This window comes from Betta splendens, chromosome 11 (assembly GCF_900634795.4).
Source record: "Betta splendens chromosome 11, fBetSpl5.4, whole genome shotgun sequence".
Taxonomy (NCBI): domain Eukaryota; kingdom Metazoa; phylum Chordata; class Actinopteri; order Anabantiformes; family Osphronemidae; genus Betta; species Betta splendens.
The window spans coordinates 7,740,409-7,764,245 of NC_040891.2; the positions used below are offsets into that span (position 1 = coordinate 7,740,409).

The following is a 23,837-nucleotide window of genomic DNA, read 5'->3' on the forward strand; positions in this document are numbered from 1 at the left end:
CTTTGAAGGCTTTTATCGTTCAGGTGTCGTCGCCTGTAGTCACGTGGGCTTCAGGCGCGCACAACGACTAGCGACTGACTCCAGGGATTCAGCATAAGCTTCTGGTTATTTGTAATACCGACGTATCCCACATCTTCTGTTTTTGAATATCACCGCTCAGTTATTATTCTCGTTCTTCTTTACTTGTTTCTCATCAAAAGTTCTTTATTTGTATTTAGCCTAAATGAGAAAACTGAATTATATTCAGTAAAATAGTGTTTTTAAACTGTATTTTTCCCATTTCGATATCACAGTTTCCCTCTGACGCAAACGTTCCCGTGGTTTTATGCGAAATAAAACCGTGTTCCACATGTCACTCTGCAGACCAGGAGTCCTTTGTGTTCAGTTCCTAAACTCCTCTTGTGACAGCAGGAGACCCGCTGTAACGACGCCGGTCACACGCCGGGTTGTGTCGCAAACGAACGCAACTGCGGGCATCACACCCTTTCCTCCTGCTTTTGCGCAGCCGCCGTGGCGCATCGCGCGCGGCCCTCGCACGCGTCTCACCGTGACACAGCTGAACGGCACGAACATCGGGAATAATGCGGTCATGTGTTGAGCTGCCACGCACGCGCGTTTACGGTTGTGAGGCGTCCAAACATCGCTACAACGAAAAGATAATTGACCACCGTGTAATAAATGTATTACTTCACTGTACTGATTTGCACAATTGACCACTGTTGCCTTTAGTGAAGCGTCATGTGAAATAGTCAAATGGGTTTTAAACGGTGACACAAAGTGAAATAGATTCATACGACGATTATTGGTGAACGATTTAAAACAGTCTTTATTTAAACTTGTAAAAGTTTCAGAGTAATAACAACATCTTTGATGAGAAAATCGGCAAAAATAAAACAGAAGACAAATTTGCCGTTTCCAATTAGAAATGTATTTTATTATTAAATACGTCACAAACGTTTTAATTGCCAAAGAATAATTTGAAACCGATTATTAAACCATCAACCAAACAACAACAAGACGTCAGCGTTCATAAATATAATGCAGCCTCATAGAATTGACTGTATAAAAATTAAATTCTTCAAAAAAGAAGAAACGAATAATGCGGGGCGCGCGCGAGGAACCGTGTCCTCTCATCTCTCATGAGTTTCCTGTTTCCAAGAAGCTAATGGGTGGTGAGATGCGCCCTGTTAGGACACATCACATGTCTGCGTGGCTCGGCCGCCCCAGATTTAATTACCGAACATCAGGACGGAGCGAGTCGAGGGCAGCTGGACGCGCAGACACACGGAGACGCGATCTGCGGCAGCGCAGCGGGGTTTGTGCGGAGACTTGGCCGTTTATAGGCACAGACCATCGATCACGGGCTTTTCCTGCTGAATAGTGGAAATGGAAGCCGAGCAATTCATTTTCCTCCTGGCTTTGACCTGCTCTGTTTATCAAGCCGATGGACAAACAAGTAAGTGATATTACTTTACGCGACTTGTCGACAAGTCTTGAGGCTCACAGCTGCACAGCGAGTCTAAAGTGGTTTGACTATTTAAATATTCATCATTGGCATCCGTCAGTGGAGCAGTGAGAACGTGCAAAATGAAATAAACTTTTAACCGATATTTAAATGATATATTTCTGACGTCAGCTCTCTGCTGTCACGGTCCCATGAGCTCAATTAAGGCGAGTGCAACGAATGACACCAGCCTAAAAACTGTAACAGCAGCTTCAACAACCAAGTAACAACATTCATCTGTCTCATTCATTTACAATAACGAATCTCAAATGCGTCCAGTGGCGCGGATTCGCCTCAGGTTCGTCGAACCATGAGCCCGTTCACACAGAGACGTTCCTGTGTGGACTCTTTCCTTTAATCAGATTACATGGACTGGGCGGAATGTGTTGTTCTTTACAGCTGAGAGACATTTGACAGGATGCAACAAATATTCCCTGAACCCCTTTCGCCTCCTGATTCACATAGGGACGGGGAAATAATCCATTTAAAACTCCACAATAGAGAAATGGAGAACAAAAATTAGATTATTCATTTTTATGTGTTCCAGGTATTTTCATTATTTTCCACAAGCAAAATGTAAACACCCATGATCCTGAAGTCCTAAGCCTCATCTCCTGTCTTTCTATGCAGCGTACGGTGACATGTTCTCCCACAAGCACGAGGTATCAGACCACTTTCATATTCCCTCAATCCCTGGCTGGGACCCTGACACCAACCACTGGGACGATTACCTCTACCCCCCAACAAACCCGAACCCAAAGCCGAAGGACCACGTGTATGGAATAGGTCAGTGGGGTCCGTCTTGTTCCGATGTGGCACCGTGTTTTGAATCCTTTACCTGAAACGTGCGCCCCTGCAGGCAAACCCAAGGTCCAGCTGACCAGCGACAGCCCCGCTCTGAACGGCTCCTCCATCACCTTCACGGCCAAGCTTGGCTACCCACAGTGTCAGAAGGTGGATCCGAACGGATACGTCGTCTGGGATCAGCACTGCATGGACGGTAGGAGCTGAAGCCAACGCGTCCCTGAACGTCACATCTCAAACACTATGAGTAAGGTCATGTTCAACGCTTGCTTTTGATTCCCTTTCCCCTGGTGTGAGCAGGACACGGGCAGGTCAACTCTGGCTACGTGTACAACTGGACCGCGTGGCTCGACGACTACGGCTTCGGAAAGTGTACAGACACGACCAAGTGCAACGTGTTCCCCGACGGGAAGCCGTTCCCTCTGAGCAGCGACTGGAGGCGCAAGAGCTACGTCTACGTGTGGCACACAATGGGTGAGACGCTGGACGGGTCCGCAGCTACATGCTAAATGCTAAATGAACGTCACGCCCCCCCGTGTTCGCAGGTCAGTACTACGAGACGTGCGACGGCTCCTCCTCCAGCGTGACCATCAACACCACCAACATGCCGCTGGGAGCCGAGATCATGGAGGTCATGGTTTACAGGAAGCACGAGCACCGGCAGTACACGCCCCTCACCACCGACGCCACCGTCTTCTACGTCACAGGTAGCGCTGAGCCTCACGTTCGCTTCACACCACCTCGCCCGACGAGCGACCCTAACCCGACTTCGCCGCCCCAGATAAGATCCCAGTGGCGGTGACCATCTTCCAGAAGGCCGCGCCCAAGCAGCCAGAGAACGTGTTCTACCGCGGCGAGGCCGTGCTGTTCAGCGTCCAGCTCCACGACCCCAGCGGCTACCTGAGCGCCGCCGCGTCCGTCGACTACCTGTGGGACTTCAGCGACGGCAACCGGCTGGTGACGCACCGGCCCGTGGCCGCGCACACCTTCGGCGCGCCGGGCGACGTGAGCGTGAGGCTGGTGGTGGAGGCGGCGTTCCCAGAGGAGTGCCCCCCGCCCGCTGCCACGACCGCCGGGACCCCCACGCCGGGCAGCACCGCGCGGCCGCCTCCCACGGGTAACGAGCCACGCCCACCGGGAGCACGATCACGCAAATGATATACGTGAGTGTTACATGTGCCTTCTCCCGCAGCGACATCTACCACCCCTGCTGCCACTGTGAAGGCGGAGACCACCCACGGTGAGGCCTGTGGACTCATGGGGCACCACCTGAATGCATCCACCTGCCGTTGAAGTGAGCCTAGACCTGTGCCGTTTGCTTTGTGACCCAGGACCCGCTAGCACCACCGCCACCGCCAGGCCCTTCCCCTCCACCGTTTCCGTGGCTACCACCTCAGGGCTGCCCGTCACAGAGTCGCTCCCGCCTGCTGTTGCCAGTGCGACTCCAGAGGCCAACGCCACCACCATGGCCCGACTCCGCAGCAGGCGATTCGCCGGCAACCAGTGCTTCCGCTACGTCTACGGCACCTTCACAAACAACATCACCATCATCGGTAGGTGGGAGCGCAGTCAGGACAGTCGACAACCCCATGTCTGAGGGGAAATACTCTTCCATGTCTGTACCTGTTGACAGAAGCGAAGCTCCCATTGAACAGCCAGCAAAGCAACCGCATCGTGGACGTGTCCGCCGCCAGAGAGAGCAGCATGGACGTCACCTTCCTGGTGAAGTGCCTGGGCAGGTAAGCGCCCCATCCACTCTGCTGGCCAGCGGTGACCTGTCGAAGGCCTCATTTGTTCCCCCCCCGACCTCCAGCGCCCCCCACCTCAGCCTGTACCATCGTGTCGGACCCCAACTGCACGGAGGTGAGCAGCATCATGTGCGACGACGTGTCCCCGTCGACGCAGTGCGAGGTGCGCCTCCGGAGGACGTTCCCGGAACCCGGCGTCTACTGCGTCAACATCACCCTGGAGGACCCCGGCAGCCTGGCGCTGGCCAGCACCACCGTCACCATCAAATCCCAGGACACGGGTGAGTTACGCGCCTGCAGCTGCCCGTCTCCAAGTCCAGTCATGAGATCACGTTCTGTCTTCCAGCCTCCAAGTCTCCCAACACGGCAGTGGTGGCGCTCTTCTCCAGCGCTGTGCTGGTCGTCGTCTTCGCTTTCGTCGGCTACCTGGTCTACAGGTGAGTATTCGTCACGACGATGGGCTTTTAAGCCGACCCGGCCCCTGCCTCAAATCCCTCTCCTCTGGCAGGCGCTACAGGGTCTACCGACCCATCCGCGGGACGCTGGTGGAGGACGCCGTCGGCCAGGCTCGGACCAGGGGCCCCATGGTTCGCCTGAAACAGGCCCTGTTCCCCGCCAGTGAGGAGAGCTGTCACCTGCTGACTGAGACTCGACCCCTGTAGGTCTCAGAGCTACAGAGTGTAAATCATCATTAGCATTTGGTTTGTTTAGCTGAGGCCCAGCAAGCGACTGATGCTCCAGTAGAGGACGTGGAGTAGGATGATTTATTAAAAATGCTGACAACCGCTGCTCTTTTCCATTTCAGCTTTGAGTAAAGTAGTTGCTAGGATATGAACTAGGTTCAGGTACTGACCTGAAATCAGCCATTTTGATCAAAAATGCTTTTCTGTACCACTTTTCCAAAACGCCTTAACCAGTACCCTCTGTTGTAACAAGATATAATAATGGTTTTCCTAACAGTGTATAATATTATAATAGCAGTGCTGAGATCAGTGAATTAAAAGGTGAAAATTTGGACGGACAAGATCACTTGTTTATAACCGACACCACTTCTAGTACAATCGTTTACCAATTTAAGATTCAGGGTCGAGCTGATCCACTACCTATACAGTATTTAACGCCAACAACCCAGGAAAAAAAAAGGAGCAGGTGAGTTGTTGATGCAAATTTTGCAGCCTTGTGTGATTTACCCTCTTAATTCATCTAGTCCCTAACCAGTTGAATGGAATCTGGTTAGGACTAGGGTTAAGGTCTCAAAACTGGGTTTAGATATACAAATATTTGTTCCTCGGCAACAGCTAAAACCGCAAAAGCCCAGGTTACACAAAGCAAACAGCATGGAATGCTCCGGCACAGAGTTTGAGGCATGTTCTGGGACAATAATACTACTAACACGAATTTGCTTTGTGATGTTAATTGGTCATGGGAAATATGAAGGGCGCAGAAGAAAAACAAACCTCATGGTTTTTGTTTTGTTTTTTTTAATTCAGAGGCATCTGACAAGTGGAGCTGTGTGTGAGGGAGGTGAAGGGGCACAAGCATGGTTGCAGAGGGGGAGGAGGGAATATCATGCTGAAGTTAAGACAACTTTTCCAAAAATCCCAGACCCTCAAATCTGTTCCATACCAAGTTGATGATACACAGCCAGGAAAAGCTAACAAAGAAAATAGCTACCAAATCAGCGACTGTAATGTCTGTGAAAGACAAAAAGAGAAAATAAGACAGGACTTTTCTATTTTGAGTCTTACAAATCAAACAAAAAAAGGCAGGCCCTTTTATTTTTAAAAACCGTATTTTCTCATTTTCACTACTAAATGCAAAATTAAACACTTGATTTGACCTTTTTCCACAAAAAAACCCCAAGCAAAAAGTTCAAATACACGTAAGTCACACCACCAAAAATAGAAAGCAGGAAGAATTGTTTGAGGATTTCCGTTAAGCCAAAAATGTTCTATATAAACCAGTGTCAAAAAAATTTTTTTGATCATTTAATTTGTCTTCCTAAGACAATGTGATTTTAAAGTTCTCAATCATGTGTGGGCAAGCACAGAGAAGCGGAAAGGGGGGGGGGGGGGGGGGGGGGGGTAATTTCTAACAAATAGAAGAATGCCTCTACTTCAAATAAGTGTCTAAAGAGGTAGATCAAAACAAACTGCGGCGGAGAGAGGGAGGGTGGGGTGCAGAGGGGTTTTTGCAGGAAGCGGGGGGACAGGAGGTGTCGGGGGGGACGACGACTAAGTATCACTTGTGCCCCTCAGTTCAGCGCGATGTCAGGATGGCACGCATGTACAGAAGTGTTCGGGGGGACTGAGGTATCAGTGCGCGCTGGCGCTCAGTGGGGGCAGGGTGGGGGCGCCTAGTGCCACAACAACCCCCCACCCCCTCAGCTGAGGTAGACGGTGTTCTACTGTGGAAGCATGGATACACTCAAGCACTTTTACCACAATCAACATATTTACATTCGGCATGAGGAAATGAAATAAACTTTAATAAAATTTTGGATTCTCTCTCTCTAGTCTTAGTAAGGATTCATTCAGTATGTTTGTCTATCCTGGTTCCTTTCCCCTGTTTGAACAACTAAGTTGCGACGTTAAATTTGTGGGTTATACAGAAATATTTAAGCCATCCTAACGGCAAAAAAAAAAAAAAAGGCGTCTATCAGGGCGACTCCCCCTACCCTCACCATTTAGTTAATATTGACTTGACGACCTGGTTCCTAACTGACAAAGCTTGCTCTGAAAATAAACCTAGTCAGACTGTGACCTTGTGATACAAGGTGACGAGAGGCCTGGGAACCGAAGCCAACGCCAGGAGCTCCACAGGCTCTTGGGCAGCGGCCGGTGGGACAGTTAAGAGTCCACCACCCTGCACAAGCCTGACCACAGCCCTCATAGGAAGGCAAAAATGAAATTCTGACCAATTATAGTACCATTACCAATAAAGATGTCAATCCCCAAACTAAATGGCATTGCGGCAAGTATACATGGTTGGCTTTATTTGCATGTCTTGGTTATTTTGTACTTTTTTTTTCTTCAGAAGATGGTGGACCCTCAGGGGAAAACTGAGGTGATTTTCTTAATACTCCTGTCAGCCGCCAGCTGAGGGGGCCCACCAACTCTTGCTCCGGGGCTGCTATGTACAAATAGACTTCTGTACAGGGTCATAAGTCACACAAACATGTACAATGCCACCTAAAGCACCAGAGTTGAAGGCAAGGTCAGTTGGCAGCTGACCACATTTTAAATTTTCTTAAAAAAATAAAAATGTTCAAAGACTATCAGCTTTATAAAGTATACAAAATACCACAAAAGCAAAATAAAAAAGAAAGGAACATTTTTTTTAATATATATTTATATATAATCATTTTTCTTTTCTCTTTTGGAGGTACTAGGATCCTGAGGTAGTTAAGTAAAATGCATATTAAATTGGTTTTTTCAGGGCAGCAGCAGTTCGGCACCATTTCCCAAAGTGTCAGTCACGGCGCTGCCCTCACCTCTAAACATATATATATATATATATATATATATGTATTTATTCATCTATGTATATAGGTCTATCTATAAAATGCATCCGAATTTATAAAATGCCACTATCATTACAAGGGCAGGACGCCCAATATAATTCACCCTTTCAGGGGTCCTGTCCTGAAACAAGAATCTTTCCCCTAAACACGGCCCACCCAAACTGAGCCAACCCTCCCCCCAAATAAATCTGTTGGTCCAACCTGGACCTTGTTAGCAATGCCTTCTCTTTTCCACAGAAAACTCACCAGAAATATTCAACCAATTAAACGCTATGAAAAAAAATCTGAAGTCAACCAAACTATTCTGTCAGGTTTGAAGTACCACACCAACAATAGGTGATAGGAGGGGGATCCTTATTTTTCTTTGTGATTCTAGTGTAAAGTCTTAAAAAACAAAATAAAAAGTTTAACACACCCGTGGGGGGAGGAGAAGAGCGGTCGAGGCGCGTACGAGTGAGGGCAGGTGACATTGTTGGGAGCCCTCAGAAGTACATTCTCACAGATGTAGAGGTGAGGTGGGTGGAGGTTTAGAGGCGCAGGTTCACTTTAGTCACTCTTGAAAGTTCAAGTAAGACAAGGAGGGGCAGATGTTTGGTTGGGTTCTGATAACATTTGACCCCCTGAGATGAGCACGTCCACTCCTTGTCCTAGTCCTCGGAGGACCCCACTCCATCCGTTCGTCTGTCAAGTCTTCCGGCAGTTTCAGTCACCAGTCCCTCCAGGTTCACTGGGTCTTTACTTCCTGCGGGGCAGCGGTGGTTGGGCTCCAGGTGCTGGCTTGGGCTGCTGCTGCCTCCTGACCTGAGCCAGGATCTCCTGAATCTTCCTCTGGGCCAACTAGATGATTATGGCACACGTGTTAATTGGCGCATTAGTCAAGTTTGGCAATGGCTAATTCTGTAAAACTAGCTCTTAGGGTCAACAGTAATTTAGAAAGATCTTTATTCATTTTATAAGACACCAATATTTTAAACTTTGTGCCCTAGATCCAGTGTGCAAGCCTGTTGTCCCTAACACCCACCTGACAGGCAAAGAAGTGTCCGCTAATCTTCACTATAACCTGGTCGTTCTCATCAGGCGTCTGGTCCCTGGGTACCACTACTTCTGCACATGTAAGGTTCTGGAGCTCGTTTACCTACAGCCAAAGACAATCGGTTAAAAACTGAAAAGTGGTAACACATTTCCTATTGGTGCGAATTAAGTTATGGGAAACAGTTCTGTCTTGGGTTTGTTGACCGATTCCAGTACTAATAACTACTTACCGTTTTCCCACCCTTTCCTATTACCCGTCCAGCAGCGAACGAGGGAACCTTGATGTGTGCCTCCAGCTTCACCTCTTCCTTGGGTCCAAAGAAATTCTCTTCTTTCAACTTGCTAAATATGCGACACTGAGCCTGCAGCCGAATAGGGAACAGAGATTATTGTTGGTTTCACAGTCAAGACCTTCAGTCTTAATTAAATGTAATGGTTGAAACACTAATGGCAACTCAGATTTTAACGTAGCTCCAATCACTCATTTCTAAAATTCCACACCTTAAACTGAGCCTCTGGTGGTCCAACAATAATCACCATTCTTTGTTTGGCATCCATTCCCTCTGCTGGGGCAATCTGATGGAGATCACAACATTAAAATAAAACAAAGCTTCCCCATGCTTCCATCTTACACCAACAAGTGACTCTAAGACTCGTCTGCTGCTTACCTTAATTGAGGCTCCGGCAAAGTGCGACAGCTGTTTTATATGTTGACCCTGTTTTCCTATGATGGCTCCTACTGCAAGTGCAGGGATGAACAGGTGAACCGTTTCCGATTCTGGGGGTCCCTGTTGGGTATAAATAGTTTAGTGCAACTGTGGCCTGTAAGAATTGTGTAGATTCAAAGAAAACTTGCTCCAGCCACCAATGCGCAAAAGCCATATCGAGGTTCCACTGGTAATTTCCAGTCATTCCATGGTGGACTGCATGTTCTGCAATACCAACACTCATTGTTTGCACTCAAGTGTCTAGGGTGAGAGGGACCAACTCTGGAAAGGGCGTCAAACTGGAACAACAAGTAGTGCTTTTTGTTTTGGACCGATACCACATTCCAGTCAATGCTTAAGCTGAGAGCATTGACAGCTGCCATTGCAACATTCTGACATTAACTCACCCTTCTAAAAACATTCACTTTCCCCAACAACTGCAAACACGTTTGGCAGAAATCACATTAAAACACCTGTTCAAGCTACTCTGGTCCTTCGGGAGCGTCCTTTCCCCCATTGACCAGGTTAAATGCAAACAGGCCAAGTTGAAATCAATGGGCAGCCGGAGAAAAACCCTGCAGCGAGCAGCCACAAGCCGTGCAAAGCACTTTGGGATGGGTGACTTACAGCAAGGTGCTGGCTGCTCGCCAACAGCATAGAAGCCCAAAATGGCCCCTCACCCCCATAAGGACTGCACTAAAGGAGAAAAGAAACATTAAACCGACTGCCGGTTCTCACTAGCCTAACCCAAACAGTTTACGCACAGTGTGTTTAATGACGGACCTAAAGCCAGGCCTTGGTTTAAACTAGTGTGTGAGGCAAGCAACTGGACAGTTTGCAAGTTAGAAAGTGTCACGTACTCCGAACGACGAGCATCCACCGTGAGCTCCAGGAGGTGGGACGTTAGACATGGAGGGACCCATGCCTGGGGCTCCACTGGGAAACAGGCCCAGGGCGTTCAGATTCAAGCCCGGAATCAAGTTAGACTGGAGCTGAAATTGGACAGAACAGAGAGAATGGGATCCACGTTAGGGTGAGTCTATAAACATTTAACAAAAAAAAACTCATATTGGAAGGAATCAAACTATTCAGTTTAATACAATAGCTTCCATTTGAAGTTACTCTGATAACCTTTAAAAAGACCTACATTCATAGCAGCCATGTCGCTCTCGTACGACTCCCTGACCTTCTTCATCACCTCCTCCTCAGCTCTTGAGCACGCCTCGATGGAGCCCTTTACAGTGATGGTCCGCTCTGGGTTGTACAGGGTCAGATCCTGGAGACTAGACCGAAAAAGGCAGAAATGAATGCACCACAACAATAATGCAAGCCAAATCACAGGAGATGAGGCCTGGACATGTGACAAACAGCCTTACGGTGAGATTGTGATCTTGGTCCCTGTGTCCTGCTCGATTTTCTTCAGGTTGCGTCCTTCCTTTCCGATTAATCTTCCTACAAAGTTATTGTGCGCAAGGATTTTCAGGGGGATCTCCTCAGTACTGCAACCACACATTCAGTTGGTCGTTTAAAGTTAATTTGCTTGTTAAAAAAAGTTTACCATTTGCAAAATCCAAATGAAACACGTCTACTAAACATCACAGTAGGCATATTATCACTGACTAGAGCACATGGGAAAAACAGGTTTAAAACAAACCTATTACTAATTTACAAATGCTGTAACTGCTTAGCAAACATCTACTTTTAGTCTTTCACACATCAGGTGACCGCTCCATCAAGCAGAAGCATACGTTTGTCACAAACTGAACTCACAACTTTGTGTCGAGGGCTTCCTTCTGCATGATTTCCATGATTGTGCGACAAGCATTCGAACAACCATCAGGTGTGGAGTGAATTGTGATGGGCTTCTCCGCTGCACCTGCATTTTCTTTTCTATGAATGTCAATCCTGGACAAATGAAAGTTTGATAAATAGGTCAGTGAATAGTATGTAGTAAAGGATGGTGCTCCTCCCATTTTCAATAGACATAGACCACATACGTACTTTGAGTGGGTCCGTTTGGTGATGTTGCGTATAGTAGCACCTTCTTTGCCTATAATTGCACCTACAAACTGTGTTGGAACCAACATACGCAGTGGAATGTCTGACTGCACTTTGGGTCGTGCACCTAGGCCTGGAGAGCCGGCACGAGGGGGTCCACGGGCGTTAAAACCTCTCCTGCCCCCTGCTGAAGGACCTTCGGGCCCTTCTGCAGCAGTCTCATCTGGGATGTAAGACACTTTCAAGGCATAGTTCTCCATCATATAGCCATTCAGCTTCTCCATTGCACTGCAAGGGCAGAAAAAGATGGCTCTAGGTAAATCACTTGCCAGTGAGGATTCAAAAACAGGAAAAGTTCTCAGCAGCTGCCAAATTGAAAAGCTCTTACTGGCCCGTTAGGACTGAGCTTCACAAGAGTGAGTTAACAGCAACAAGGGGCTGCAAAAATCAGTCAACCCCAAGACTTTAATACACACTTAACACATGGCTGCCTTTCTGACATGGAGGTTTTAAATGATAAGCAGGAGACTAGTGCAAAGAGAAATACTGTAGTATGAATCGTGTACACCAGGGGGCACCAGTTGGCTAATTTAACCCCCTCCCACTGAAACAAACACACAGAGCACATCACAAAACATCAAATTAAACTATAGTAATTCTTTGAGAGTGTGCTATAAAAATTGAGTTGATGGTATTATAAAATCTTAGGTAAAATGAAAAACTCAAAAGAACTCAAAAGATAGCAAGACGCAAGAGTGAGCGCAATAGTGTGAATGCAAGTGTGTAGACTTACAGCCTTGTCTGGTCCTTGGCAGCATATCGAACGTTGACTACTGCAGTCTCTGTGTCAGTGTTTACTATAGGAGAAACACAGCAGAGTCGATTCAAACAGTCAGTGACAGACCGTGTATTGCACTCCTTTAACATAGACAATTACAAACTGCTTTATAAAGTCTGCAACCATTTTTTTTATTTGGACAAATAAACCAAAATAACCCTGTATATGCAGCATTTGTAACTCAGATGGGTGTTGGAATTACATTTTAATTAGTGTGAGAAACATTATTTACCTTGTTCACAGCCCTCTACTGTACCGTACTGAGCTAGCATACTATCCAAGACCTGAAAGAAGAAAAAAAAAGAAAGGCATGATTACACAGCCTTCGAAAGCTTTGACCAGAACCTGTTAGTAAGCAGCTCATCTGTGGGAACCAGCCCAGCTCACTTCCAGGACACACTCCATTAATTTTGAAACCTAGAGTTCAATACAGACTTACATGGATGGATTTTGCAGCCTATCTACCTTAAATTATGACTCTTCCCTTAATGCACTTGCATGGAGCTACACTGACAGTGAGAGTTTTATTGTAGTTGATTTAGGAATGAATAAAAATGTATAAAAAGGGGACTTTTCAGAAAATACAAAACCACCTTTGTTTTAAAGCAACACAATTAAAAAGCTGTATAGCCAAATTTTTAGGTTGATGTTTCGCATTTCTTAATAGCCTTGAGTAACCACGAAAGGGCTAAAAACCATACATTAAGAGGTAAATAGGTAGAGAATGTGTGTTAAATAGAAAGCCACACAGCTCGTCAACTGCTTTAATCTGGCGGCCCAGGCATTTTAATGCATAGCCGATCAAATGTGGCGGAAGGGGGAGCGAACGATCCAAGCTAAGCTAAGACCTCCGACTATGCTCAGTCAAAACCCGAAGCCACACCCCCAAGAGCTCAACCCCACTTTCTAGCCAACAAGACATCATCCCTGCCCCCCACCCACTATTCCACACTCCTCCAACCCACCAACCAGGCAACCGCCCGCCTCCCTGCCATCGCCACTCTCCATCATTGGCTGCTCCAGGACTGAGAGTTCCTTGAAACCAAGAGTCGCTGGGCTGGCTGATCTGCCTGTCCGTCCGTCAAGGCTGGCCAATGGGAATCCAGGCCATTCAGGAAAGGGTGGGGTACATTCCAGCAGGAAGCAGTGACTGGGGGAGGGGTGCAAGTTCATGCTACACATTCTGTGAATCGGAGCACATGGAAGGGAAGGGGAAACAGTCCAGGCTCACACACCCACTACAGCTTGCGAACACGCCACTACTCTCGGCACCATTCTCTCGCTGTAACGCCTTACAGCAACACGCACACACCATGACCATTGTCTTACCTACTTGATAAGGCACATACAAGGCCTTTGCATCAAAAGATCCCTTCCTTTTCTGTTCATTTCTTAACCCCTCCCCCTCTGAGGCAGGGAAGCCTCCATGTCACCTTTAGAGAAAGCAGTTTGTTTGCCACATACTAGGAACATGGGTGGATCTGCAGCGCCAGTCAATGGACATGCGTAGACAAGGCAAGCCCACCATTATAACAGCCTTTGCACAGCCATTCGTCCAGTTAGCTGAACTAGGCTGAAACATTGCTGAAATCTTACTAGTGACTTAAGAATTACACAGTTATGCTTCCATAATCATTATCAGTATGCGAATAAAACTACGCACACACGCTTACCAGCTAAACCTCTGCAGAGTTAAAGAAAACACACACACACGACTCATGTAACCTTAAGCTGTGATACCAGAATAGGAGATTCCACACAGAAAGCAAAAGGGATCTTGCATATGACACATTGTTTTAGGATAAAAAAAAAAAAGCTTAATTTTAACATTTTAAATTAGTCTGACAAACTTTTCTCCAAAAATACTGTGTGTCCTGCAGATTAGCATGTAATCAGAGTAACCAGTGAATACAAATAAATGGTTTAAATTAAACAGTTATCACATGGCGAGAATGAAATAGACACTGTGTGTTCTCTCTCTCTCTCTCTCTCTCTCTCTCTCACACAAACACACTACTGTTGCTCAACAGTCATATTTCACTGATCAGGCAGTGGCCTAAAATTCTGACGTTACACCATTTGTTCTTTTTCATTTTTACGTATGCTTTTAATTTTTTAATACAACAAGTCAACTTCACTCTGCAGAAAATAAAATAATCTGATTTTCTGCTTCTGGAAAGCAATTGTGGAAACCTGTTAAGAACATCTAGTGCATATATCTCAAGGCAAACATGCTCTTCATGAGAATTTATCACTGACAGCATTGAGTAGAATCATATGGTTCACGTAATGTTTAATCCAATTTGCATTTAAATTGTTTAATCCATTAGAAGATCAAGATTGAGTCAAGAATTGCAAATCATTTTTTTTTTTAAATGTGGCAACACTAACGGGTTTGTATGTCAATGTAATTTTGCAAAATAATGATCATAACACTTGCTTACAAATGATAAGTTTACAGTGGCAATAATGGCTGGTGTCCTTTTGTGTGTACAACACCTTTAGACAAATTTCTTCAGCATTCAACAAAAGTTAAATTAACACCGTATAGACTTATAACCCTCAAGTTGTGAAAGTCTAGGATTTACCTCAGATTATTAAATGGATAAATTACAATATTGTCTGAGATTTGTGTCTGTGTCCATCCTCTGTCTCAAGGACACCGTTTTCATAAGCTACACACACACGTCACAACACTACTAAATAAGTGATTCTCAATTTTCTAAAGGGTCCCATAAGCTATAAAGACTAGCGTATCTGAGGCTAGTCAGGTCCCTCATCACATGTCTGAGGAGTTGAGAAACATACAATACCTTGGTTTATTTTTACATAATTTGCAAAATGGCTTTTTTGCAAAAACATACTGGTGTGAAGAAGCTTTCAAAGCATCACTGTGTTGAAAGGCAGCCTTGATACAACACGATAGGGCGTTTAAGTCACATTTTCCATTAAAGGAAATTAGAAGAATCAGCAATATTCCAAATCATCTTATTACATACCACATAAACCATCATGTAAATGCTTCATGTGTACAAGTTAGATGCCCAACTGTCAGCAGGATATTTGAGTAAAACCTCACCACCTATCACATCCTTCCCACATAGATTTACAATGACCACAACTGCATTTTCAATGTTCTGATATCAGTTTCACTTCTACCAAATCAACACATTGGTCTGAACTGCAGTCTTGCACAAAATTATCCAGCACATCTCAATTAGATCCCAAAAGGGACGCAAGGTGACTCCTGAGGGCACCAAAAAAAAAAAGGAAAAAAAGAAAAAAGCCTTGGCCTGCCCCCTTTCAGCCCCACCCTGGAAACAGTTAGCAGCACGTTAGCACTCACCTCCCACTGCATGTGAGGCGGGATGTTCCTGATCTGCAGCTTACAGCTCCTGGAGACAGAACAAGGATGGAAGAGAGTGGGGGATGGACAAGAAAAAAAATGAATTAGGGAAAGATGGAAAGAGAGAGAGAGAGAAATGGGATAAATGATTAGTCAGCTGTACAACAATACAATTCACTGATAAGGTTTTTGTTTAGAGAAGAGCAGATCTTCATTCACTGAGCACAGAGACAGATCGGGGTGGAGAGGCAGCAGTTATTACTACCATTTTAATTCAGTTTCCAGCTCAGCAGGTGCATCAAGATAACAGGCTAAAAGGAGAAAGAGGAAAAGTGGGCAAGAGGGCCATATGGAATCATCACTGGGAGGCCAAAATTAAGTGGAGGGTGTTCAAAAATAAAATTAAGCTAAATATGTTGCACCCCCTGGCTCACAGTTTAAAAGCTTTGTCAAAGCACAAAATCAGACAGGGACAAAAAGCAAAAAAAAAAAAAAGGGGGGGAAACCCAGGTAAGGCAGCAATAGATGTAGTAAACGACAAAAAAGCATGAGTAACATGCCAACACAATTCAGGTTAATCAACATCCGCATGAGTCCATGCCTAGTCAGTCTCTAAAAGCAGAAGATTAGCGCTGGTACCAAAAGGAACCTCAACTGCATCACATTCAACAGCATGAATAAAAAAGGCATGCTTGTTTTCTACAGCGTGCAGACAGCAGCAGTCATTGAAGACTAGTGGTTACAACGATGCCGCTGTTTGTTGTCTCTACAGTCAACCAGGAAGGACCTGCAGCTCACCCTTTGAGAATGAAGGGCCAACATGTAGCTACATTTGACAAAAGGTGCATTTGTGGAGGTCAAGCAGATATGGATCATAGTTCCACAAGTGCCTTTTTAAAAAAAATAAGTTTGAAAACTGGAAGGAACTTGACTCCGTGTCACACAGACCACAATGAGCAAAATGAGAGTGGAGATCAGAAAAAAAAGGAAACATGCAACGCAGAATCACAGTCTTGTGTGTAAAACATCACATTCTATTCTCTCAGGCGTCAGCTGATTTAAAAGCAGCTCATCAAGTAAAACCACCATTACCTTTTTTGTAAATATAAACTACACTTTACCCTTAATAAAGTTGAGCATAATTGCAAAGCACATCTAGACCTTCAACTCACACACGCATCAGGGGCCGCAGTATCTGAAATTCCTCAGTCTAGCTACTGCGGCCGTAATCACGCCAACTGTGGCCCCACAGCATTTCATTGGACACAGAAACTAATTAAATCTACACGAGTAAACAGAAGAAAATTAACAAATAACTTTGAATTGTTTTTGGCCACTGTGCCCTTTCTGGCCGATCTGGCGTGGCCTGCCCTCCCCACGCGCTTCGTATGCTCTGCATTGCGGTGAGAACGCCACGCGAAGTGTGCAAATGCACCAAGCACTTCCAGGCGGATTAACCTATAGCTCCACACACGGAAGTGGGCAGCCAAGGCACCGGGTGAGGTGGGGGTGTATACATTCTCTAGTCCAGCCTTTGATTGTGTGTGTGTGTGTTGGGGGGGGTGGGTGGACCAGCCCTGTTTTAGGCAAGGGTAACAAGGGCCCTCTCTGCCCCGTGGGGGTGGGGCCCTGTTGCCATGGACACGGACAAGTCCGCTGACAGGAACATGTAGAGCAGGGTTAAAAGTAGGAGGGGAGGGTCTGGGCCTGGAGTGACTGGGGTCCACTCATCATGTGATGGCCAGGAGGTGGTCAAGCTCCTTATTCACTTAAAAAAAAATGGATCAAGACTACAAATGTTCCCTCCTTTCCTCTCTGCCCAGCTGACACCCAGGAAACATGGATGCAAACATGCATGAATTAAAAAAAAATAACAACACAATCACTAAAGTAAACTCACAAATTCACCAGTCAAGCACTGTGTACTGTATCGTTCAATCGTTATAAAACAACCTACATCACTACCCAAAACAGTGTGGGCCACAAGATCCGTGCTCAACGCCCATCTACAGCCATTCACTATTCAGCATGCATAGGTTCTGAATGACTGAACTCCACACAGTCCGGTTCCTGCTGCCCTCTCGCAGGACTTACATGCACATTGTGCACATGTTAAGCCACATTCTAACACTTTCATTTGGAATTCCCTCAGAATTCCAAACCAGTGATTTAAACCGAAATTACGTTCTGTAAAGGCTCATTTGTGTCTTTAGGACCAGAACACAAAACTGTTCTATTTACCGGAATGTGAAAACATAATGTCATTTAAAACATAGGTGGAGAACTGGAGTAACCTCTGCTTGCACTTGGGGTAAAACAAGGGGCCACATTCATAATTCGTTGGCACCGCAAGTCCCCATTCCAAATCCCCGTTTTTGCAGGTGGGGCCCCACAGTGACCCCATGACCCAGAATTTTTGTATAAAGAGCAAGAAGCCATAAAGGCTACGCATTAGTCTTCAATTACAAATGTTTCTAAAAGCAATATTGTGACGCCACCATGCATAGAGAAAGTGAACAACAAAACTTGCAGTTTTACAGTACTGTCAACAAACGCAACCCAGTGTGTCAAACACCGTATAAATGAAGTGATAGTGGTACGACTGGGAACAAAGAGTAACGTCTGTGTTCAGCCAACACGCACGCACGCGCACACACACACACACACTTGGGGCCACCCCTCCTATAGCTTTGCCATTTTCTTTCTTCCTGTACGTTAAACTGTCTATACGTGCAGGAGGGGCTGTGCAAATTTGACCGAATATTTCTACTAAGCATTTATCATAACTTGACCCCTTTGACATTGCTGTGAGCGTGACTTCCTTTCAAAATTATAATAAAGTTAAAATTTGTTCACCATTCAGAACATAGAATTGCTTCTACTCATGTGCAGCTACAAGCCCAACACCGTAATGAACAGGCTTTTTTGCTTTTTTAACAATAATTAACACGTTAGGTTTGAGTGGGTGTTACTTAAAAAAGGTTGAATATTTTTCAAGCACACCATATTTTCCAGAAGTAGATCAAATGTAAATAATAAGTTAACTAAAATACTCTCACAGTAAAAGTCAGTGAAGACGTTTTTATATTCAGAATAGTGTTAATGCAAAAGACATTTGTAATTGGTGTCACTACTTCACATGGCAGATGTGCTGCTAATAAAATTCTAGTGGACCTTTGGCCACAACTACTCCACAGATTGAGGCGAAAGCACATGAAAAAGCTTTACAGTACGCGAGGTGTGGCACAGCGGGACACGTCACTCTACGCGGGCCCATCCACACACAGCAAAGCCTTGACTGCAGCCACCCCACCTTGAGCCCGGCCTGTGACTGCACTTCCCCCCTTCCCTGTGGGGTTCAAAGGTTAAGCTATGGTGATTGGCCGAGCCCCCCAGCTGATATTAGCAGGCTGGAATGCAAAGAGGGGCCCCAGCCCACTGGTGTGTGCGGCGTGTATCTTATGCTCGGAACACGGTTCCCATTGACTACCGCTATGTTCCATGTTGTAAGAGGAAGGCACGTTTCACTTTTTGTGTGGCTGAAACTTGACTCGGTTGCAGTCAACACAAGAGACTGCACCAAAAAACAGCAACGTCACCAGTTTTTTTTCCGTGACCAGGATCTTATGGAGGAGCACGTCAACGTTTGACGCTAAATCCCCACACAACTCACCTGGTTTATTTAGCAGAGCTACTGTGCAGCCTACGCTTGGGTGACGTTCAGGTGGAAAATAGATTTCACCCCCAAGATAGTCAAAACACTCCATTTTCATATCCAAGCGACTCCTAAATAATTTCTAACTACGTTTGACGGTGTAAAATAATAAGCTACACGTTGCAAAGCGACTTTTCTCAAATCACGTGAGACGCGTTACTTTACGCAAAACAGCGGGTCACTCAATTAAACTTTAAACTAACCACGCCATGCAAATTGCTCGTCGTCCGCCGGCGTAAATCCGTACAGCGAATTCCAAGCAAGCGTCATTTTTTTTTAGAGTTTTAGTCCTATTCAGCAGCAGAATTTCCAGCACCGAGGTGCGTCAAGCACGCAAACACGCGCAGAATGGCGAAAAGCACAAGCGCAATCACATCCTCGCCAAAAAACGCGTATATGGTGCATTTTTGGGAAACGTGCCAGTGAAACCCGACACGCCAGTGCGGCCACGGGGGTCTCACTCTGAACCTTAGGGGTTTCCCGTGACTTAGGCCCCAAACCTCCCATTCCACTCGCGTTTGGGAGTCCATCTCATGCAACAGCAGCACAATGTGCAGAAGAGGGCGGAAGCGCAGGGCAGGCGGGGAGAATGACAGGCAGATCCTTCTTAAATGGACGACTCCACGGGGCCTACACGCAGTCCCAGGCTCCACTAAGCGCCCTGAGCTCCGGCCTCTGCGTTAATTCAACTATTGCACGTAAACCGAAACCTCCACTGACGAAAAACTCAGTCACACGCCGGGTGAAGCTAAATGCACGACGGTTTGAGGAGCACCCCAGTCATGGCGACAGGAGGGAGTGCTCCGCCATATGCCCCTCAGATGTGACCCCCACAGCACCCACGCAAAAAAAAAAAAACACACACACACACACAGTGCATTTAGCGCAAAGCAAAATACGCCGCCGAGTCAGCGGGGCTTTGCGGCAACGCCGGTGCACACGTTCAGCACCGCATCGTCTAGAGCTGGAAATGAAGTAGGAAATATAGAAAATGGTAGAGCCCACGGGGAGGGGGGGGGGAAAGCACGGTGGCGTTCCCACGACGTGAATCAAGCGTTACACACGAAAGCACGACCTACCTTTGACGTTTGGGGACCGAGTGCTCCACTTCCAGAACTTTCCCATGAAGTTCGACTTTACCTAGAAAAACAAAAACAACTTTAAAAATATATATATCCCATTAGTCATTCAACCCGCCAAACGACCCCTGTTTTCCTTACATTTGGAAATTTATTTAGTACACTTAGTGTTTACTACTCCCTTTGTGGAGTGTGTTAAACCTAAACAGGCCTACGTAGACATGGCAGCGTCCTGGATATTTTCAGCATAGGGTGATATTAGCAACGCAAATTGCTCAATGTGCGCGAGCCACCAACAGCACGAGGACACAAACGAGCCAGACGTTAGCTCAAATCGTAAAATTATACGACTTTGGCTACATAGTTACGTGTCCTGTGTGAACAGGCTTAAGGTTAATTTAACACCACAACACGAGGCGAGGGGGACAATATGGTGAACGTAGATAGTCGTGTGTCTTGGGTAGTCGGCCTACATTTGACCAACACAATTAAACCACCTGGTGTGTCAGCATGGGCGAAATGGCTTCACAATGTAGCGAGCTGTGGCCGCCGGGGAAGGCCGACACTTTGAAGCCAGGAGAAGAGCGCAAGTTTAAATTGAAGCCGGCGAAAGCAGCGAAACGACCACGACCCGTGTTTCCCACTCGTGCCAAAGTGGGCTGTGTGATAAAGCCCCACAACGAGGCTCCCTCCACGGCGTGCGCAGCCCCAGTGCCCTGAACGGCGCACAGCATGCACTAGCAAAGCCTGGGTGTCCTCATCCTCATGCCTGTGTTTACGCGACCATTTTATCAAAAAAAACACACACAATCACACCGGCAGAAATCCTGCCAAACGTTCAGCATCTATTTAGATGAGCCCACGGTGTCAAAAGGCCACGTAAAGGTTGTGTGAGTGAAATAAACGCGTGGAAACACCCCCCCCCCCACCCCGCTGGGCTACGCGAATTTATCACAGGGGCCCTGAAGTAAAGGCAATCTCCACACAATTGCAGCAGTTCGTGCGTCTTTCCCCACCACGAGTTTTCCACCCACCAAAAACACTCACCTGAAAGAACATCGATGGCCTTCATCGCAGCCTTCTCGTCCGGGCAGTCCACAAACGCATAGCCAGTTTTGACAAGGAAAGGACCACTGTGCGGAATCTTCCACTGCTCAAAGATAGTTTCGAAGTCCTCCTCGCTCGCCTCCGCGCTCACGTTACCGATGTATAGCTTGTTCATGTTCCACGCCGAAAAGCGACAATCTCTGCGCCGAGGAAGTGATAGTTATTTTGCGCTCGCGGAGGTGCAGCGTTTGGAGTCGCCTAAATCGCCTTTACTACCAGCGAGCGGCTGTGGCGTGCTTCCCGGTCGTTCAAGCCACAGATAGATTTAAACTGTCAGCCTCGCGGTGCGTTTGCGCTCCCTCGCCCCTCTGTCTCTGTCGCGCAATAAATAAATGCTCAATTATTAATCTCGTGTCTCCAAACGATGGCGGGCTGGGTGAAAAGGAGGAGAAACTACTTTGTGTCTTCCTCCAAACCCCTTGGCAATGAGACAGAGAATGTCACACACGGTAAGGCTGGCTGGCTGGCGCCCGCCTCTAAGTCTAGAGCCTAGAATAAGAAGAAGAAGAAGGGGGAGAAAAAAAATCCTCTGCTATTCCGGCTTTTTTGAATGAGCCACGTGTTCAAACTACAAATCAGCCCACACGTGAGGAATCCCAATTGCTCAATTAAGTGTTTGGGATTGAGGAAAATTGCACGACAATCTGGGGTGGGGACAGCGGAGGGGAGTGGAGAAAAAAGGAGGGGAAGACCGGATTGGTGTTGGGCAAAAACCTGGCGAGCTACGTGCGTAAAGGGATTCCGTGAGAACCCAGTGTATCTTTACTAAAATCACATTCGTGTGCCTTTCTCTGCAAACCCTCGGCTCCCATTGGTCGGTGGAGGAATAGTAAAGCGGCAGTGCGCTCACGCACGCTCACAACGGAGAGACGCTCATATTGCGGGGGCTTGTGCGCACGGCGGCGTTTAAGTGCGCTGCACCGATGACACATTGGGAGGAAAAGGGGGTGGGGCCATTCATAAATGATGTTGCATTATATTGTAAAAATGCATAGTGTGCACATTTAATTTTTAGAATCCTGTACTGGGAGGGTCTTGCAGCGGCTGTGGGGCTCTCGCGCAACATGGGAAGGACACGTACTACTATCCAAATGACGGCATCCATCTTTTCCAACTACAGTGGAGCCGTGCCCTCCATGATCCACAACTCAAAGTCCAACGGCAGGCCCGACTGGCACAAAATAATATCAAGGGGGAGTCTTCGAGGGCTGCCACGCCACTTTTTTTCCAACTTTCACACCATTTGGTGCAAGGAGGAAGAACTGGCCCAGCAAACTGAATGCACATGGCGAAGCCTCTCTGCTATACCTCCGGCATTGCGATTAGGAGGGAGGGGTCTCCTCCACCAAAGTGCCTCTAGTGTCCTATGTAAGGCATAGCCCAAATGGAATCACGTGTAGAATACATGGCTAAAACATTATGCAACTGTCAATACTATCTGTCGTAAAGCTAAGGCGAAGGCTGATAGTTTACCCATAGGTCATAGAATCGCCCTGTTTACGGGACTAATGTGTGGTAATCCATAAGATACCTGTTGAAACAATCAGCAAACATCAGTAATAAAAACACCAGTACTGCAATAATAAATAACAACTTATAGGACAGCTCACACATCCAAAGTGTAAAAATGAAATGACACCCTTGCGCATTCCAGCACACATTCCTGAAAATGTGACCCAGCGTACATGCAAACGAGGTTTCAAAGCTGAATTTTTGTTACACGTGCAAACATTTCAGTTTCCAGTTTATTATTTTAGGGACATTGACCTAAATCTCTGCAGTTTGAAAAAATAAATCCTGCATTAAAGTTGTAGCAATAGTTCTAGCTGGTAAACTGTATTGTGCTGTAGAAAGTGACTTTAAGTGTATGGATGTAACCATCATGATAGCGGATGTCAGCAGACTACACATAATACTGTACATAATGTGTGTGTGTGTGTGTGTGTGTGTGTGTGTGTGTGTGTGTGTGTGTGTGTGTGTGTGTGTGTGTGTGTTAAACTCCAGGGTTTCATTAATCTGCAAGTATGTAGGTTTAAGGACATGTGACGGTATATATATATATCTATATATATATCTATATATATATAGATATAGATATATATATGCAGTGAACATGATAATGTATTTGTTTTTTGTATTTTTCTGGACCATGTTGGCACAGACAGAGGTATAATTTAATTTCTATATGATTATGATGGCAACATATAGGTTGTCCTATATCAATTACTACAAACAAGATAAAAACTATGTCTAAATTATAGACTGTGTGTAAAATGTTAAAATAGTATGGTCAAAGGTTAAAATAGTAATAATGTGTAAACATAGTATCATCACAGTTTTGTTTCCACTGTTTCATTACAAGGTGTATGTTTGATATGTCGTTTTCAAAAGTTGTATCAGAAAAGTGATCCCAGGTGGGCGTAGCCTCCACTGCAA

The 23,837-nt window shown here is 46.1% G+C and overlaps 2 protein-coding genes across 3 annotated transcripts; one reads left to right on the forward strand and one right to left on the reverse strand.

The window, feature by feature from the left end:
- Nucleotides 1–1,242: 1,242 nt before the first annotated feature.
- On the forward strand, nt 1,243–5,071 carry gpnmb (glycoprotein (transmembrane) nmb). The gene is given in 12 exon segments (XM_055513095.1): nt 1,243–1,456; nt 2,135–2,290; nt 2,364–2,504; nt 2,609–2,782; nt 2,854–3,015; nt 3,090–3,425; nt 3,501–3,548; nt 3,640–3,861; nt 3,942–4,067; nt 4,122–4,337; nt 4,403–4,493; nt 4,565–5,071. Coding segments are annotated over 12 exon segments (1,896 nt in total). The 5' UTR covers nt 1,243–1,386; the 3' UTR covers nt 4,719–5,071.
- A 1,958-nt stretch (nt 5,072–7,029) lies between these two features.
- On the reverse strand, nt 7,030–22,162 carry igf2bp3 (insulin-like growth factor 2 mRNA binding protein 3). 2 transcript variants are annotated; one of them, XM_055513065.1, is made up of 16 exons: nt 21,342–22,162; nt 20,295–20,355; nt 15,501–15,549; nt 12,387–12,438; nt 12,110–12,173; nt 11,320–11,604; nt 11,089–11,223; nt 10,695–10,817; nt 10,466–10,601; nt 10,179–10,310; nt 9,946–10,014; nt 9,280–9,399; nt 9,113–9,187; nt 8,842–8,973; nt 8,601–8,714; nt 7,030–8,416 (listed from the first exon to the last, which is right to left on the reverse strand). In XM_055513065.1, exons 1-16 carry the CDS (start codon nt 21,514–21,516, stop codon nt 8,315–8,317), a joined length of 1,824 nt encoding a protein of 607 aa, XP_055369040.1. In that variant the 5' UTR covers nt 21,517–22,162; the 3' UTR covers nt 7,030–8,314. The 2 variants fall into 2 exon arrangements, with proteins under 2 accessions (XP_055369040.1, XP_029023026.1); XM_029167193.3 differs by lacking the exon at nt 9,946–10,014 and having other exon boundaries at nt 21,342–22,153.
- Nucleotides 22,163–23,837: the final 1,675 nt, after the last annotated feature.

Bases quoted from the DNA above. Each gene is read 5' to 3' on its own strand.
- igf2bp3 (XM_055513065.1), bottom strand. From the start codon at position 21,516: ATGAACAAGCTATACATCGGTAACGTGAGCGCGGAGGCGAGCGAGGAG. The intron at 11,224-11,319 runs GTACGTATGTGG...TCATTTGTCCAG, and splicing joins ACCAAACGGACCCACTCAAA to GATTGACATTCATAGAAAAG. The intron at 10,015-10,178 runs GTACGTGACACT...TTTCTCCTTTAG, and splicing joins GTGGATGCTCGTCGTTCGGA to TGCAGTCCTTATGGGGGTGA.